The 18,972-nt window shown below is 32.9% G+C and overlaps 1 protein-coding gene and 1 long non-coding RNA gene across 2 annotated transcripts; one reads left to right on the top strand and one right to left on the bottom strand.

The window, feature by feature from the left end:
• Positions 1-839: 839 nt before the first annotated feature.
• On the top strand, positions 840-1,614 carry LOC120131283 (calcium load-activated calcium channel-like). The gene has a single exon (XM_039148300.1). It carries the CDS (start codon positions 862-864, stop codon positions 1,444-1,446), a length of 585 nt encoding a protein of 194 aa, XP_039004231.1. The 5' UTR covers positions 840-861; the 3' UTR covers positions 1,447-1,614.
• Positions 1,615-17,530: 15,916 nt separating this feature from the next.
• Positions 17,531-18,074, bottom strand: LOC120131277. Its single transcript, XR_005516904.1, has 2 exons — positions 17,866-18,074; positions 17,531-17,693 (listed from the first exon to the last, which is right to left on the bottom strand). It is a non-coding gene; the product is annotated as an uncharacterized LOC120131277 (long non-coding RNA).
• Between the last annotated feature and the right edge of the window lie 898 nt (positions 18,075-18,972).

The raw sequence follows: 18,972 nt of genomic DNA on the forward strand, positions 1-18,972 counted from the left end.
TTTATTTAAAACGTAACTAGTTGACAGAACAACTTCCTTCCCCCACATGTTATGTAATAACTCAGAACTTTCAAGCATTGTGTTCATCATTTCTTTTTAAGGTTCAGTTCTTCCGCTTTATTTATTCCATTTGATTTAAGAGAGTATAATGGTGTCAATTCATTAATGAATTCAACACATTTTCCAACAATAACATCAAAAAACATACTATAAATATGATTTTTTTTTTTCGTCACAATTAGTGAATAATGGTATATCTTTTTTGATAATTTTAAAAAAATGTCATTGGTTTTCGTAATTATATATCTGGTGCCAAAAACAATTTAGAGGGAAACACTTAGATAAAATAGCGACGTTGTAAAATTGTCACCAATAAAATAAATGTATTAGTAACAAATTATTATTACGATAACTCAATTTTAATTAGAACAATATTTGGTTCGGCTAATGTTTTCAAAAAAAATATTCGGTTTCGCTAACATTTTAATTATTATTATGAACTAAAATGGAGGGTAACTTTGTCCGGTTCAATTATTTTTTTTTAAATATATTCAGTTTAATTAACGGTTAAAAAATAATTAATAAAAATTTAATTTGATCAATAATCGAATTAATTATTTGAACGCTATACGAGAGTCAAAGGACAAACTGAGGGAAAATTCAGTATCGGAAAGAGCTTAACAAGCCCAAATTTAAATGGGCAAACGCAGAAAGTTAAAGTGAGAAATAAAAGCAGAACCACTGAAGCTAAAGCCTAACTTTTCAGCCCACAGTTATATTGTCGTCTACTTCCGATTCGAATCTTTTCTTATTGAATTTTCTACCTATAAACACTTTCCCAGAAAATAATCTTTTCTGAAAATGGCAACAACCCAGCTCCTATCATCGTTTAAATACTCCGACAGTCTAGCCGTTGTTGCAATCTCCTTTTGCACAGCCATTGTCTGCGAAGCCATATCATGGCTCTTAATCTACAGAACCAACTCTTACAAATCACTCAAATCCTCAATCGACAAAGCAGCCAAGAAACTCGAAACCATGAAAACCGAACAAAACCCAAACAAGTTATCCACCAAAAAATCCAAAACCAAGAAGATCGATCGTGTCGAATCCAGCCTCAAGGAATCCAGCCGTGATCTTTCCTTGTTCAAGTTCAAATCTGGGGCTGTTGTCGCCCTCGTATTGATCGTCGTTTTTGGGTTCTTGAATTCTCTTTTCGAAGGGAAAGTAGTCGCCAAATTGCCGTTTAAGCCGATTGGGATTGTGATGAAGATGAGTCATAGAGGGTTAAAAGGGGAAGATTCCACGGATTGTTCGATGGTTTTTCTCTACTTCTTGTGCTCGATTAGTATAAGGACTAATTTGCAGAAATTTTTGGGGTTTTCGCCTCCTCGAGGAGCTGCTGGTGCTGGGTTGTTCCCAATGCCTGATCCCAAGACCAGTTGATTCAATTTTGGTTGATCTACACGGGGATTGAGGAACTTGCTACGCATTTTTCCACCCTTTTCTTAAACTTCTAATTTAGCTACTGTTTGAGAATCGTGAATTTAGCTAATTGATATTTGTAATTTTGGATTTTTATGTGATAATTTGTGACAATTACTGGTTTTATGAGTTCTGGCGTTTGAATTGGAGATTTGAATAATTCTTGTTTATTGTCATCTTTCTGTATTCCAATGAGTAGTCAAAAATTTGTAGTGGATGTACTACATCCAATTTCTTAATGGACATTCATAGATTGAATGTCTAGCACAATGGCTTATATTGGGGAGGAGAAAAAATATTTTCTCAAATAGGACGTTTTGAACAGTGTCATCAGAAAATACGAGAACAGTTGACGTTGTTGGGAAAATGGTCGGAGCATACCGCGTCTTTGTAACACTTCAATTTAGGAGAAATTATAAAGTGGTAGATTTAATTTAGTATTTTGAAAGAATAGTGGATTAAATTGTAAAATTTCAAAGTTGACAGACCGTTTTAAGAAGTGCAGAAAGTTCAGTAACTAAACTCATGGTTTATCCATTTTTAATATGGATGAATTATAAACCCCATTTACCGTGCTCAGTTTCCAGAATTTCTCATTTTCCTCTCTCGTTCACCCTACTTCGAACTCGATCTACTCGCCGTCCGACCTCCGATCGACGAGTCGAAACCACCATCATGTTTGTTGTCGAGCGAGGAACAAAACCTCTCAAAGCTTTTGCCGTGAATCATCGTCGTTCGTCGTTAATTTCAGTCGGAAGTATCGTCGGTAATAACTCAATTTCAATTGGTTTTTCGTCGATTCACGACGATCCGATGATCCGTTTACGACACCTCCCGAACCATCGTGTTCCTTGCATCGTTCTGAGTCCGCCGGTGTCATCCTTTGTCTCCGTCGACGACGGCACGTGAGGAGGATAAGCGGTCAAAGTTTCCGATTTGTTGAAATCGAGTTCTCCGCCGTTCAAAATTGTGAACCGAGCTTTGTAAGTATCTCGAAATCGCTTAAAATAATTTTTAGGAACTGCCCTTGGGGAAGGAAAAAGTGATCGGTTTGACCGGTTTTGGAACTATTTTGACCGGTTTGACAGGTCACAACCCGACCCGACCCGTTAACCCGACCCATTGATCGTTGACCGTTGACCGGTATTGATCACTGTTGACCAAAACTTTGACTAGCTTTGACCGGGCATTAAACGACCTTTGACTTTGACCGAGTATACCAATCCTGACATTTTTCGACGTTCCAAATCATATTTCGAAGTCCGTTTTTCGAAATTCGAACCCGAAGTCCTCAAAATTTTCGGTCAAAATTGTTGACATTGATTTTGACCAAAAATTCAAATTTTCGAAAAGTCATATTTTATGCTTTCGACGTCCTGAATCTGAATCTGAAGTCCGTTTCGCCAAATTCGAACCCGGTAAGCTGTTTTTCACTAATTTATCACCCGATTCGATCCGTTTATCATAATTAAGCTCCGTTTTTTATATAATTTATGTTAATATGTATCTCAGGAATTATTGAAAGTTGAATTGAATATCAAAGGCGTTCGAATGAAATTTTTATGGTCGATCAGTATTGCACAGAAATCGAGGTAATACTTTACTACCTCTTTATGATTTATGGAACATGTGAATATTGGTAAATGCATGATTAAGATAATGTTGGTCTCATTTGTGTAGTTAATTAGTTTCTACACTCAATCTGAATACGGTAAAAGGGTTCAGTAATTGATTATGGTTCAGATGATTTTTTATAAGAAATTGAGGGATTGTTAGAATTAAATTACAAGTTATGTGCTTAGTGATAAAGAAATCAACATGGATTTGTAATTTATAGTTTATTTCATCAAAGGTTAAATGTTAAAGGTACTTGGATGGGAAATTATGATAATACTCTGGTAGGGTAAAATTACGAAAATACCCTTAAGTTGTAAGACGTCAAGAATTGTCCCTGGAAGTTGATTAATAACTCTGAAAGGATATATTGATATGATAAAACTACATATGTTCTTAAGAAATGCTAGATTTTGCTTACGAAATACAGATAACCAGTTTTTAACCCCTAGAGGGTTTGTGCAAGATATTAGAATTCTATTAAGGAATCATTTCAAGATAAGAGAATGTTCGGGAAAGCAATTGATCATAGGATCTCTAAATTATAATTATTTTCCTTAAGAGCCAATATTGAAATTATCTGGTTAAGAAATTACAGAAATACCCTTGAGAGGTAAAATAGTCCTAGTTAACCCTGAATGAGAAAATACTTTGAGGATTCGTACTTAACTCGATTAAGTACGGATTTGATTGTTAAGATCCTGACTTAGTTCAGAAAAATTCCTGTTTTTCCGTTTGTAAAATCTGAGAAGGCACTTGACCCAGAAATATCCGAGTTATAAGTAAATACCTGAAGAATAATTTGTCGAGGTGTTATGTTGTCATAATTGTTCGAAAGGACTGAAATAAATGATAAGATTGAATTTAATAGTAAGATCGGAAGGAAGGACATGATTTAAATACGTTGAATCTATAAAATGACAAAAATACCCCTGTAATGGAAATGATCCAAGAATATCACCAAGCTCAGGAATGATTGGATACCCTAAAGCTATGTCAATACTTGAATGGCATATATATTACTGGAATACGTATTCGTCCTCTCAAGTTTGGCTCGATGACAAATTTTGGAAGTATTCAGCTCAGCACTAGATCGCATTCAGTACTAAGAATTGGACGTGTGTTCGACAAATCAACCACGAAGACCAAATTGAATAGAATGGAAGTACAACATGTATCTGAAATTCGGGAATGTTTGAATTACTCTGGAAAACCCTGAATTAACTGGAATAGACATGACTGCTAAATGAACTATGTAACCTCAATGACTGAGGATTTAGTAAGTGATTTGGATAAGTCTGGAAACTCTGATGAGTTTACGTAGTGTACAATTACGATGGTTTATGATTAAAATAATCAAGTACGTCAACATTACATGATATTGTGGAAATGAAATAAAGACATTGAAAGATCTATTCAAAGATGATTCCGAAGATGATCTCTGGACAAGAATTTTTGGTATTAAAGAGTAAAAACCCTGGAAGAGTAATGAATTGACCAGTCGATAAATATCAGTTCTGGGAGTTGTTTAGCTCGAGTTGTTCGATATTCCGATAGAGCGACACAAACGTAAATATTTCGAATCTTCGTTTCTTCCTTATCAGCTCAATTCACATTCTGAATAACTAATGATTCTGTCAGTTAATGAACTCTTCTAATAGTGATTCTAAATTCTAACATTCTATCGACATATGGAAGAACTGTATTTCTCTGCCTGATACAGTGCCTCTAAATAATATCCGTAAACTCTGGTCTGTTCCCTAATCATATGAATATTTTATCTGGTTTTTGATTTGGAATATGTTCTGATTTCTTATTCGAATTCTGTTCTGATTTCTGATCTGGATTTTGTTCTGATATAAATTCTGTTTTGATTTCTGATATCTTCATTTATTGAAAAAAAATGTTTTATTTGGGGGTATTGTTGGAGGAAGAAAATATGAAGGCTCCTCGGCTTTGTTCTCAGGGCCTAATTGTTGTGCCGGGGTTGTATGGTTCTGGGGAACCTATACATTATGATGTGTTCGGTTGGGGGATTTACTATGGTTTTTGATAAATGTTTTATTTTGGGGAAGAATATATGAAGGCTCCTCGGCTGTGTGCTCAGGGCCTTATTGTTGTGTCGGGGTTGTATGGTTCTAGGGAATCTACACATTATGGACGTGTGCGGTTGAGGGAATTACTATGATTTCTAAATGTTTAAAAATTATGTTTAAAAAAATATGTATCTTTTCACTGGTTTTGAGGGAGCACACACTAGAAAACCTATTCTGATCTCCTGAACCTAGACATCCGAAATATTTCTATCTGAAATGAATATTATCTGTTACTACATGCGATATCAATGGACCTCAGCTCAGCCAAAGAAATCTGTAAATATCTGAACCTATAAGGAAAAATACGTTTATTTGTATCTGCATGTTCATCAGCATCATCTGGTAGTTCTGTATTACTGAGCTTTCCAAAGCTCACTCAGTTACTCATCTTTGCAGGTTAAAAGAATCGTACCAGTATATCTATCGACTTCAATAAAGAAGTTCTTCCGGCATTGTTGCAGAGTATGGTACATGTGATTAGGGGGCATGTAATTATATTTTGTTTTATATACGAGTCTGAAAATCTGTTTTATATTTTTAAATAGTCACAAATGATTTTTATTAGTTTACATGTTCTGATAAAAAGTTTTAAATTTTACGCTATTTTTACAGTGGATCGCTCCGGTGGCCCAAATGTGACACCCCGGATCGGATCTGGTTACCCTTATTAGTATGTAGGTGTTACATTTAGTGGTATCAGAGCCATGGTTTGAGTCAAAATTTTTCAAGATAGACCGGCCGGTCGAATGTCAAAATATGTCTGATCAATACATGTCTCTATACTGCAATCGTACCTCTCTGAGCCGGAACTCCAGGGCTGAGTCCCTATCTGTAGTGAGTAAACCAAAGTTTCTATCTGTTAAGGTTATACTTGTACAAAAAGGAATACCAGTAACATCTGTTTAAACGTTGTGAAGTACCTCACGATCCATGTGAGAGTTATTTATCTGAAAAATTCTGACTTGACTCCGAAAATGAAATTGGGATATGCTACTGCTCTATGAGCCTATTCTCACGACCAAGACTGAATTGATTACTCAAGAAAATTTTCGTTCAGATTCTTTTATTGAAATGAGGAAAAGTTATGATAAGAATGTATGATCAGCTGGTTAAGGATTAGTGGAGGATTCATACTTTTGTCAAAGCTACTTAAAGATATGAGAGAACTGATGGACGTTTTATTTCTGCAATTATGTGATATGAGTGAATTTCGAGGACGAAATTCTTTTTAAGGAAGGAAGAATTGTAACACACCAATTTAGGGGCTAAAATTTAGAAATTATAAAGTGATATGGATTTAATTTGGTATTTTGAAAGAAATAGTGGGTTAAATTGTAAAATTTCAAAGTTGGCATACCGTTTTAAGAAGTGCAGGAAGTTCAGTGACTAAACTCATAGTTTACTCATTTTTAATATGGGATGAATAATAAACCCCATTTCCCGTGCTCAGTTTCCATAATTCCCCCATTTCCCTCTCTCGTTCACCCTACTTCGAACTTCGATCTACTCGCCGTCTGACCTCCGATCGACAAGCCGAAACCACCATCGTGTTCGTTGTCGAGCGAGAAACAAAACCTCTCAAAGCTTTTACCGTGAATCATCGTCGTTCGTCGTTAATTTCAGTCGAAAGTATCGTCGGTAATAACTCAATTTCAATTGGTTTTTTGTCGATTCACGACAATCCGATGATTCGTTTACGACACTTCCCGCACCATCGTGTTCCATGCATTATTCCGAGTCCGCCGATGTCATCTTTGGTCTCCGTCGATGGCGACGCGTGAGGAGGTAAAGCAGTCAAAGTTTTCGATTTGTTGAAATCGAGTTCTCCGCCGTTCAAAATTGTGAACCAAGCTATGTAAGTTTCTCGAAATCGCTTAAAATAATATTTAGGAATTTTTCTGGGAATTTAGCACTGTTCACGCACCGCCATTGCGCGTGGGGAAGGAAAAAGTGACCGGTTTGACCGGTTTTAGAACTGTTTTGACCGGTCACAACCCGAACCGACCCGTTAACCCGACCCGATCCGTTGACCCGACCCGTTGACCGGCGTTGACCACTGTTGACCAAAACTTTGACTGGCTTTGACCGGGCATTAAACGACCTTTGACTTTGACCGAGTATACCTATCCTGACATTTTTCGACGTTCCAAATCCGATTCCGGAGTCCGTTTTTCGAAATTCGAACCCGAAGGCCTCGAAATATTCGGTCAAACCTGTTGACTTTGATTTTGACCGAAAATTCCAAATTTCTGAAAAGTCATATTTTATGCTTTCGACGTCCTGAATCCGAATCCGAAGTCCGTTTCACCAAATTCAAACCCGATAAGCTATTTTTCACTAATTTATCACCCGATTCGATCCATTTATCGTAATTAAGCTCCGTTTTTTATATAATTTATGTTAATATGTATCTGAGGAATTATTGAAAGTTGAATTGAAGATCAAAGGCGTTCGAATGGAATTTTTATGGTCGATCAGTATTGCACAGAAATCGAGGTAATACTTTACTATCTCTTTATGCTTTATGGAACATGTGAATATTGAAAAATGCATGATTAAGATAATGTTGGTCTCATTTGTATTGTTAATTAGTTTCTATACTCAATCTGAATACGGTAAAAAGGTTCAGTAATTGATTATGGTTCAGATGATTTTTTATAAGAAATTGAGGATTGTTAGAATTAAATTACAAGTTATGTGCTTAGTGATAAAGAAATCAACATGGATTTGTAACTTATAGTTTATTTCATCAAAGGTTAAATGTTAAAGGTACTTGGATGGGAAATTATGATAATACTCTGGTAGGGTAAAATTACGAAAATACCCTTAAGTTGTAAGACGTCAAGAATTATCCCTAGAAGTTGATTAATAACTCTGAAAGGATATATTGATATGATAAAATTACATATGTTCTTAAGATATGCTAGATTTTGCTTAAGAAATACGGATAACCGATTTTTAACCCCTAGAGGGTTTGTGCAAGATATTAGAATTCTATTAAGGAATCATTTCAAGATAAGAGAATGCTCGGGAAAGCAATTGATCATAGGATCTCTAAATTATAATTATTTTCGTTAAGAGCCAATATTGAAATTATCTGGTTAAGAAATTACGAAAATACCCTTGAGAGGTAAAATAGTACTAGTTAACCCTGAATGATAAAATACTTTGAGGATTCGTACTTAACTCGATTAAGTACGGATTTGATTGTTAAGATCCTGACTTAGTTCAGGAAAATTCCTATTTTTCCATTTGTAAAATCTGAGAAGGCACTTGACCCAGAAATATCCGAGTTATGAGTAAATACCTGAAGAATAATTTGTCGGGGTGTTCTGTTGTCATAATTGTTCGAAATGACTGAAATAAATGATAAGATTGAATTCAATAGTAAGATCGGACGGAAGGAAATGATTTAAATACGTTAAATTTGTAAAATGACCAAAATACCCCTGTAATGGAAATGATCCAAGAATATCACCAAGCTCAGAATGATTGGATACCCTAAAGCTATGCCAATACCTGAATGGCATATATATTATTAGAATACGTATTTGTCCTCTCAAGTTTGGCTCGATGACAAATTTTGGAAGTATTCAGCTCAGCTCAGCTCTAGATCGCATTCAGTACTAAGAATTGGACGTTTGTTCGACAAATTAACCACGAAGACCAAATTGAATGTAATGGAAGTACAACATGTATCTGAAATTCGGGAATGTTTGAATTACTCTGGAAAACCCTGAAGTAACTGGAATGGACATGACTGCTAAATGAACTATGTAACCTCAATGACTGAGGATTTAGTAAGTGATTTGGATAAGTCTGGAAACTCTGATGAGTTTACGTAGTGTACAATTATGATGGTTTATGATTAAAATAATCAAGTACGTCAACATTACATGATATTGTGGAAGCGTGGAAATGAAATAAAGACATTGAAAGATCTATTCAACAATGATTCCGAAGATGATTTCTGGACAAGAATTTTTGGTATTAAAGAGTAAATACCCTGGAAGGGTAATGAATTGGCCAGTCGATAAATATCAGTTCTGGGAGTTGTTTAGCTCGAGTTGTTCGATATTCTGATAGAGCGACACAAACCGTAAATATTTCGAATCTTCGTTTCTTCCTTATCAGCTCAATTCACATTCTGAATAACTGATGATTCTCTCAGTTAATGAACTCTTCTAATAGTGATTCTAAATTCCAACATTCTATCGATATACGGAAGAACTGTATTTCTATGCCTGATACAATACCTCTAAATAATATCCGTAAACTCTGGTGTGTTCCCTAATCATATGAATATTTTATCTGGTTTTTGATTTGGAATATGTTCTAATTTCTGATTCGAATTTTGTTCTGATTTCTGTTCTGGATTTTGTTCTGATATATGATATCTGATATAAATTCTGTTTTGATTTCTGATATCTCCATTTATTGACAAAAAAATGTTTTATTTGGGGGTATTGTTGGAGGAAGAAAATATGAAGGCTCCTCGGCTTTGTGCTCAGGGCCTAACTGTTGTGCAGGGGTTGTATGGTTCTGGGGAACCTATACATTATGATGTGTTCGATTGGGGGATTTAATATGGTTTTTGATAAATGTTTTATTTGGGGGTTATTGTTGGAGGAAGAATATATGAAGGCTCCTCAGCTGTGTGCTCAGGGCCTTATTGTTGTGCCGGGGTTGTATGGTTCTGTGGAATCTACACATTATGGACGTGTGCGGTTGAGGGAATTACTATGATTTCTAAATGTTTAAAAAAATATGTATCTTTTCACTGGTTTTGAGGGAGCACACACTAGAAAACCTATTCTGATCTCCTGAACCTAAACATCCGAAATATTTCTATCTGAAATGAATATTATCTATTACTACATGCGATATCAATGGACCTCAGCTCAGCCAAAGAAATCTGTAAATATCTGAACCTATAAGGAAAAATACGCTTATTTGTATATGCACGTTCATCAGCATCATCTGGTAGTTCTGTATTATTGAGCTTTCCAAAGCTCACTCAGTTACTCATCTTTGCAGGTTAAAAGAATCGTACCAGTATATCTATCGACTTCAATAAAGGAGTTCTTCTGGCATTGTTGCAGAGTATGGTACATGTGATTAGGGGGCATGTAATTATATTTTGTTTTATATACGAGTCTGAAAATCTGTTTTATTTTTAAATAGTCACAAATGATTTTTATTAGTTTATATGTTCTAATAAAAAGTTTTCAATTTTCCGCTATTTTTACAGTGGGTCGCTCCGGTGGCCCAAATGTGACACCCCGGATCGGATCTGGTTACCCTGATCGGTCTGTGGGGGTTACAGTCTTCAAGTTCTGGCTGAACCATCATAACTAGCCTCCCTCTTTCCCTTTATTCTCCTTCACTGTTGTAGCCCCTCTATGCCCCCCTCTCTCTTGCACATTTCAAATTTAAAGCAACAGCGGAGATGAAGAGTCTGAAGACGTCAAATGCTCCAGCCATCTTTCGAAAGATATCGTGTGCTCTGGCCGTCTTGCGATGATCATTGTAGCTTTCACCTCACTTCAAAAAATAATTTTTTTCTTCTCCAATCTCAGCCATTCTTTTTTTTTTTTACAAAACTCTGTATCAGAGCAAATTAATCATTTATCAGATACCATACAATGTATACCATATATGAAATGGTATTACCATCTATTTTAAATAGGTTTTACACTTTTTTCGATTTGAGCTCGGTCAACATTACCTTGACACTCATAAATTGGTATTACCATTATTTTAAATTCAAAATCTATTGAATTGGGTGAGTTTGTCATGATAAGACTATGTTGAGATCAACTACACTCCCCTGTAATCACTAAAGAAGCTAACTTATTTGATTCTTTTAAATCTTTAATAGCTTCTTTTTAAAATTTATTTTTCCAATAACCTATGCTATACACTTCTAAGTTTGTTATTTACCCAGTTTCATTAACGCACGTATCCCTAAAATTTCATGAAAAAATTTAAAATTTGTCGAAACAGGTCAATATACAATGTTGGTACAATCATAACTATTAACATGTGAATGGAATTTGAAAACTAAGCTTTGCAAGCTCTGTGGTATACGTTTCTACTCTATTATACTTTATACATGCAATGTAAATATAGACTTAGAAACACGAGTACAAACATGCGTTATTTCTATTTAGGACCTCTGTTTACCACTATTGATTAGTAATTACTCGAGAATATTATCAGTCATGTTTTTAGTCCATAACCCCAAGATTTATTCATTTAATCCTATCATTGTTTTATACATTATCTATCATATTTTGATAAATATTATTTCAATGCCCAGTGTGTCATCAATAAAATGTGTTATTTCTATTTAGGACCTCTGCTTACGCTCATATCAGCAATAATTATAGGGTACTTGGAACCACTACGTATCAAATATGATAAACAACGAGCTATGGCATCTGGAATCACTGTATATCAAATAAGATAGACAAATATGACAATATTATGCATGGAATCTCTATGCATCAAATATCACATCAACATTTTATGGTGCATGGAATCACTACGTATCTAGTAGCGTGAGAGGAACTAAAATTTGAAATCACTACGCATCAACTACTACAAATCTTGATTATCCGAATAATCTAACCACATACCAAAATATGGATGCCCGTAGGCCATACATCAACACATTGCCTTTAAGCCAATCATCACAATACATGTCTCACATTTACAATCATTATTCATAAACTAGGTTTAAGCCCTTATCACAATTCATCATACTTGTTATTCTTATTTTATAGCTTATCTATTTTTAGTGCATTATGTTCAAGGGCAGATTAGTCATTTAGCAACTCGTAGTCATTTATTAACATTATCAAGTAATTGTTGAATTATGAGATATTCGTAATCTTTCATTCATTTCAAGGGTATTTTAATCTTTTTAGCTCATAGGGATAATTTAATCATTTTTATACACTTAAGGGTATTCTTACTATTTTAACATATTGAAGGTTTTTCTAACCCATTCATAATCCATAAAGTTATTTTTATCCAATTCTCCATGATATAGCCATTCAAAACCCTATTATTATATATTAGGGGTATTTTGGTCATTCACGCCATTCAAGGGCATTTTAGTCTTTTCATGAGCTAGGATCCTTTACTAATCTTGTATGTACCTTTCATAGCAATTTATAGATATTTGGATGGAACGAGAAATGTTTATAATCTATCGATGTTGGAGAGTATGGATACTTAACTAGGGAGTATGGATATTCAAATCGAGAGTATGTATACTCAAACAAGAAGTACATGGACTTCAATACAGATATTCACCTACTGGTACAATACCAAGCTCAAAGTATCAATACTAAAAAATTTCCCAAAGTTTCTCAGTATCGATACCCAACCCTCAGTATCACTATTGCATGAATCTGCCTTGATACCAATCCTTTAAAAACCCAAATTTTTAAGGCTATATTCATACAATATCGAAACCAACCCCTTAAAACCCAAAATTTTAAGGTTATATTCATACGGTATCAATATTGTTCATACAATATTGATATTACAACTCAATAAACCTAGAATAAGGCTAAAAAATCACATCAAAACACTAGTTTTAAATTCCTACAGGATTCTTAAGGTTATGAGTATTATTGAGGCATCATCTAACATCATTTTTAACATCTTTTATCATCAAATCATCATTAAAATTATTAGAACATGCTTAATACTCAAAAACACTCAACATGCATCGTACTAACGAGCAAGATATCAAATTTATGAAACACAATAAATAATTAATAGAAATAAATGTACCACCTTCAACTTAGCAACCAAAAGAAGCTCCTTTACTTAACTCTCACCAACCTTTCCTTTCACTTTGCACTAGAAGATCCCTTCTTTCACTAATCAATAAGCACCAAAATGAGGTACAAATCAAACACAAAGTTAAATATAGCTAAACAAGGGGAAAATCTATCATGGATTTCCCCAACGGGGTAATTATGCTTTTAGTCCCTAACCATTCATCTTAAGTTCAAAAGTTCCTTTTTATGACCAATTAAAACATTGATGTCACTTTGTTCGTGCATATTTATACATTATAAAAAATGAATTTAAATAAAATAAATAAATTTTATTTAGTAAATAATAATTTGAATCATATTAGTATAAATTTTCCAAATTTAAGCTCAATAAACGGTAAGTTGAGTCTACTTAAATACTACAGATTAAGTTTATTTAAGATATTTACATCCCTTGTGTTAATATGTTGTACCCAAGTGGTTCAAGTATATAATGAGACGATTAAGCTCAATAGACGGCCTAATGCGGGATCTATCTTTTTTTTTAGTATCTTTATTTAAATTTAAATAAATATATTTCTCGTTTTAATTTCTTTCTTGTTGTATATTCTTAAAACATTTATTTTTTATTTTATTTTTATGATACGATTTTTCCTATTATTATGATAATTTTGCATTTCGTCTTGCATTCATCACGACATACCTTCTAATTAGAAAAAATAGATGGTTCCGTATAGTTAGATCTCTTTTGGGGCGCGGAGCAATCTGTAAGATTTTTTTCTTTCAATCTTCACACCTTCATCAATAGTGCGTAGAGGTTCAAATACAGACTTAGAGATTATTGATAGTTGTTAGATTTTTCTGTAAGATAATATATTAAGGGAATGTTTAAATTGTATTCCTCTTCAGACTCTTTGAGTTTACATGTTAAGAGCACTAAGAAATCAAAAACCATATCTTAATTTATACAAGTCCTCTTTGATGTGGATTAAGTTTCAAACAAGAAATGCAAGAGGAAGACTGCAATATTGGTGAATGGGGTACACATGATCCGTGAGGGAACCATGTGGCGGCGGAAGGAGACATAGTCTATCTCAATTTTATGGTTTAATTGTATTTTAAGTCCTTAAAAGTTTTGAAACCATTAAAATTAAGTCTTGACCCTGTTAAAGTTTTTTGGTTTAATTATTTTTAAGACATTATCGGTTTTAAATTTAAATGAAATTAAGTGTCACCTCTTAAGTTTTTTTGTTTAATTACTTTTTAGGACATGATAATTTTGAAATTAGTGAAATTATACCTTAATCCTCTATTTTTTTACGATTTAATTACTTTTTAAAACCTTGTTAGTTTTAAAGATAAACAACTTGACCCTTCCATAATTTTATCTTAATTCCGTCATTGCACATGATTCTTGAGTGTCGTCGAGTGGAGCAAAGAAAGGTTACTTAAAAGCATCCGTTAATTTGACGTTTCTTACATCACTCACCAAACCTCACGTGTCTACATCTCCACTTCATGCAACTTGTATAAACATCTTTCACATCCATTTAACCTAAATCTTTAATGTTAATCTCAAACAAACTTAAACGAAAAATGGGTTGATCTTATTTTCTCATGTTCTGCCATGTCCGACAATTAAAAAGGCATCGAAGATGGTGCTGGAAAAGTAGGAGATAACCATTTTATTAATTTAGAATAAGTACGATACAATATATGTTCAAAGATAATTTTTAATTATTTGACATTAAATGTTCACATCCCTTATATATATATATATATATAGTGTTCAAAGGTTACTTGTTTCGTGAAAAGATAACCTTGAGGTCACCGTGCGTAAATGAAAAGGAAAAACAAACAGGCGATGTCCAACGCAAAAGATAGAGCTAATATTGATGGTCGGTTCTAACTTATATAACTTAACAATCCTAATTCTAAACAATTAAATTACTTAAATTAATTATTATTTTAATAAAAAATATAATTTAATTATAATTCTATTAAAATTATAATAAATTTAAATAAATGATTAATTTTAAATAAATCCTTATATTTTTTTAATATTTATATAATAGGATAAATTTACTTGTGGTACATTTCGATACATCGCTTTAGTGATACATTACGGTATGCGACGTGCGCAGTATACTTATCCTTGTGTGTTGATATACTATGTATAATGATGTCTGATATGTCTTCTGAACAAAATCGAATCTATGTGGCTATATATGTGTATCCTAGGTGTATGAATTTAAGATTGATTATTCATAATTTATGTTATTTAGTAATGATATTTATGGTTATCTTGTCGATTTCAATATACAATTGGCATATCAAAGTATCTGATTAAGTTGAAATTTAAATGGTAGTTTTAAAATGTATTTAGTTTCACAAATGAACTAGAAAATTTAAAATATTAAATTTGGTATCATAAATTTGTTAAGACTTTATAGTTAGGTCCCTAAATTTAATAATTATATAATTAAGATAGGAATTGAAGTCCGATTTGAGAAATTCGTATGCTACCTACGAGTATGTACATTGTGATTTTTTTGTTTAGGTTTAAGGGTAAAGTACACAAATGGTCCATTGACTATAGGATATTGCTTTATTGATTCCTTCAACTATTAAAAGTTACAAAATGGTCCCTCGACTGTAGGGAGTTGCTTTGTTAGGTCTCTCGACTGTAGGGAGTTGCTTTGTTAGGTCCCTCGACTATTACAAGTTACAAAATGGTCATCCAACTATTCATTATGTTTCAAACTCTTCCTTTTTCGTTAAAAAATTAACAGCAGCCTAAGATGGACATTAATCTATTGACTGTGATATGATAAAACATGATGATCTCATAATCTCAAACGATTATAATATCTCATTCAGTATGTTTATATCTAGCTCAGATGACTGTTAAATTTTTAACGAAAAAGGACAAGTTTGGAACAAAATAAATAGTTGGATGATCATTTTGTAACTTTTAATAGTTGAGGGACTCTACAAAGTAACTCCCTGTAGTCGGAATACTATTTTCTAACTTTTAATAGTCGGAGGATTCAATAAAGCAATATCTTATAGTTGGGGGGACCATTTGTGTACTTTACCCTAATTTTTAAGCATGATTTACGTGAGAGGTATGAATTTTCTACTTTACCCCTATGATGTATTTACTTGCTCGACTTAGTTTGAAAACAACACTAAGAATTGTTTGTCTACTTCTGCTATTGAATGAAAATTAGTTTAACTCGGTTAATAAGAAAATAATAGGATCAAGTTCAGGTATGTTCTATTTCGGGGTAACTTGAGTTGCTTATGTAGAGATTGATATCTAAGTCAGACCATCTCGATCGGATGTCGAACGTTACAAACAACTCAATGATTTTATTTCATATATTTTTACACCTTTCAACTCCAAGGATTGCTTATAGACACTTTGTGTGACGCTTTCCATCACAACAGTAGGCTTGGCTCAACGGTGTCCCATGAGAACATTCAACACCCCATTCAAGCTTATATCCTATATGTGCATAGATGCACATACATACACCTGCATGTTTGTGTATTTCAACTAAATATTTTACTGGGTACACTTGAACTATGTAAAATTATATTTGATAAAAAAATTATCGAAATGTAAAATTATTTAATATATTCTGATATATTTATATTTTAAGTTTAATTCATTTGGTTTGAATGTATACACTTTTTTTAATAATATAATTTATTAAATTATTTTTAATCATGAATAAAACTAAAAGATTATTAAATTATATGAGTAAAAATTAACAATGATTTTTTAAAAAAATATTATGATGATGATCACTTATAATAATTAATTAATTAATTAAAAATTAAGGTAAGTAAATGTCAAAATGTATTATACTACACAAATATTAAATTTGTTTTTGACGATGATGATTAATGATTGACAGTTTTTAATAATTTGAAATTAAAATATATATTCAATCTCACGTCCTTATATATAAACAAAAATTTATTGAAGTAAATTAAGAATAGGATTAAATTACCAAAAATGGCACATTACTTAGATAGTATGAAATCATTCTAGACTAAATTTTATCATTAGTCTTTTATATTATTTATAAGTTGTAAATTTAGATCTTTGTATTTTGATTTAGTCAATCTTAGTCCGTATACTTTTAAAATTTTAAAACCCAATCATAACCTAAACAATACATAGACAATATGACTATTTTATGTAATTAATATGATCAAATTAAAGAACAAGAACCAAATCTACAATTTATGGATAATACATGAATTAACACCAGAAATTATTTAATTGTTATTGTTTGGATGATGACTAACATTTCAAGTTTAAAAAAATAAAACTGGAAATACCAAATTAAAACGCATGGCTTAAATCCACAACTCATAATACATGAAATAATAGAAGAATTTGACCAATAAATAAATGGTACTTAGATTAACGGCTCCCTACATCATAAGTAACATAACCAACACCAAACCTTACGAATGTGAAAAAATTATTGCAGCGTTGCTAAAATTAAGGTTTTGCTTTTCATCAAATACAAAAAAGAAAAAAAAAAGGTCTGTCTCCTTTTTGGAGGAACATGAAAAACCATGAACAAGTGATCAACGCTTGACCCATTGGAAGCTCTTCCTTGCTTTCGCCTTCCCTATTTTTTCCTTTCCACCACACGTGAATCCCTTGTCAAGAACCCAGCTGGTACCACACATGATATTTTTTAGTTTAGTTATACCAGGATCATAAGATCTCAATACAATTCCAAATATCACCAACAAAAAGACCTTGCCAACTCTAAAGACGTCGGTCTAGTCGAATATAATTGTATGAACAAAGACACACGACAACGCAATTGTAAACGAGGTAATACCAGCTCTGAGGGCAGGACGTAGCTCTGGCTCAAAATTTTGCAAAGCCCTACTGATTCCCAACTGAATCGCTCCCACTTGACCTGTCACAGCATATAGATGACTTAACTTAAAACCAGAAGATAACAAGTCGGTTACATTTCAACTTAGGCAAAAGGGGTTTCAAGTTTCAATGTATAATTAAGCTAAAGTAATCATGGCATTTATTAGGCAAAAGGAGGGAAAGTGGAGGGGGTTGAGAGGAGGAGCGGCACGGCGGGGTTTTGGAGGAAAGGAGGGGTAGAAGACGGAGATGGGAGGCTCTGCGGAGGAGACGAGACAACATTGGGGACGACGCAGGGTTTTGCGAAATAAGGAGGGAAGGGAGGCAAGGTCTTTCAGATTTTTATTTGGGGCAGGGTTTTAGAAAGTGGGGATTTTTCGACCCGACCCGCTCCAATTGGAATATGCTTGGACCAAATAAGCCCAAAGATAATAAGATGGGCAAGTCTAAGAAAAAATAGCTTAAATTAATTGAATTAATTAAAATTTCAGACCAATTGATAAAATACACAAGTAATAGGGATTAAATATGTAAGTAATTCCGTGGGTATATATATATATATGAGTTAATTAGGGATAATAATTTAAATTATATTTCTTATCTGATAAGGAATTCAAAATCAACTAGATATTTAATATTATTATTTAATATTATTTCTGAATTAAATAAAGAAATTATAATAAATAAAATATTCTTTTAGAAGAATACGAATTTAACTTTTTTAAATTCAAATAATAAATAATCATTTACAATATAATTTAAAATAATCTTATTATCTTAAATTGTTATTAAGAGTGATAATCACAACCATTCTTATTCGTTTTTTGGTGTACAATCCTACAGGGTTAATTAACATTGGCAGTAGATAATTATACGTGATCCTACAAATCATAAATGACCTCAAGTAAAATATTATGACTACCCAAATTAAATGAAAAGTTCATGATCTAAAACAACTTTAATACAACTCAAATCATAATCTTTTATCTCACGATATATTAACAGAATATAAGACATGGAAAAATTCAACTTTATATCTTTTTATCTTCAATTTTTTTATGCCCAA

The sequence above is a fragment of the Hibiscus syriacus genome, unplaced genomic scaffold, assembly GCF_006381635.1.
Source record: "Hibiscus syriacus cultivar Baekdansim isolate YM2019G1 unplaced genomic scaffold, ASM638163v2 tig00110551_pilon, whole genome shotgun sequence".
Classification (NCBI taxonomy): Eukaryota; Viridiplantae; Streptophyta; class Magnoliopsida; order Malvales; family Malvaceae; genus Hibiscus; species Hibiscus syriacus.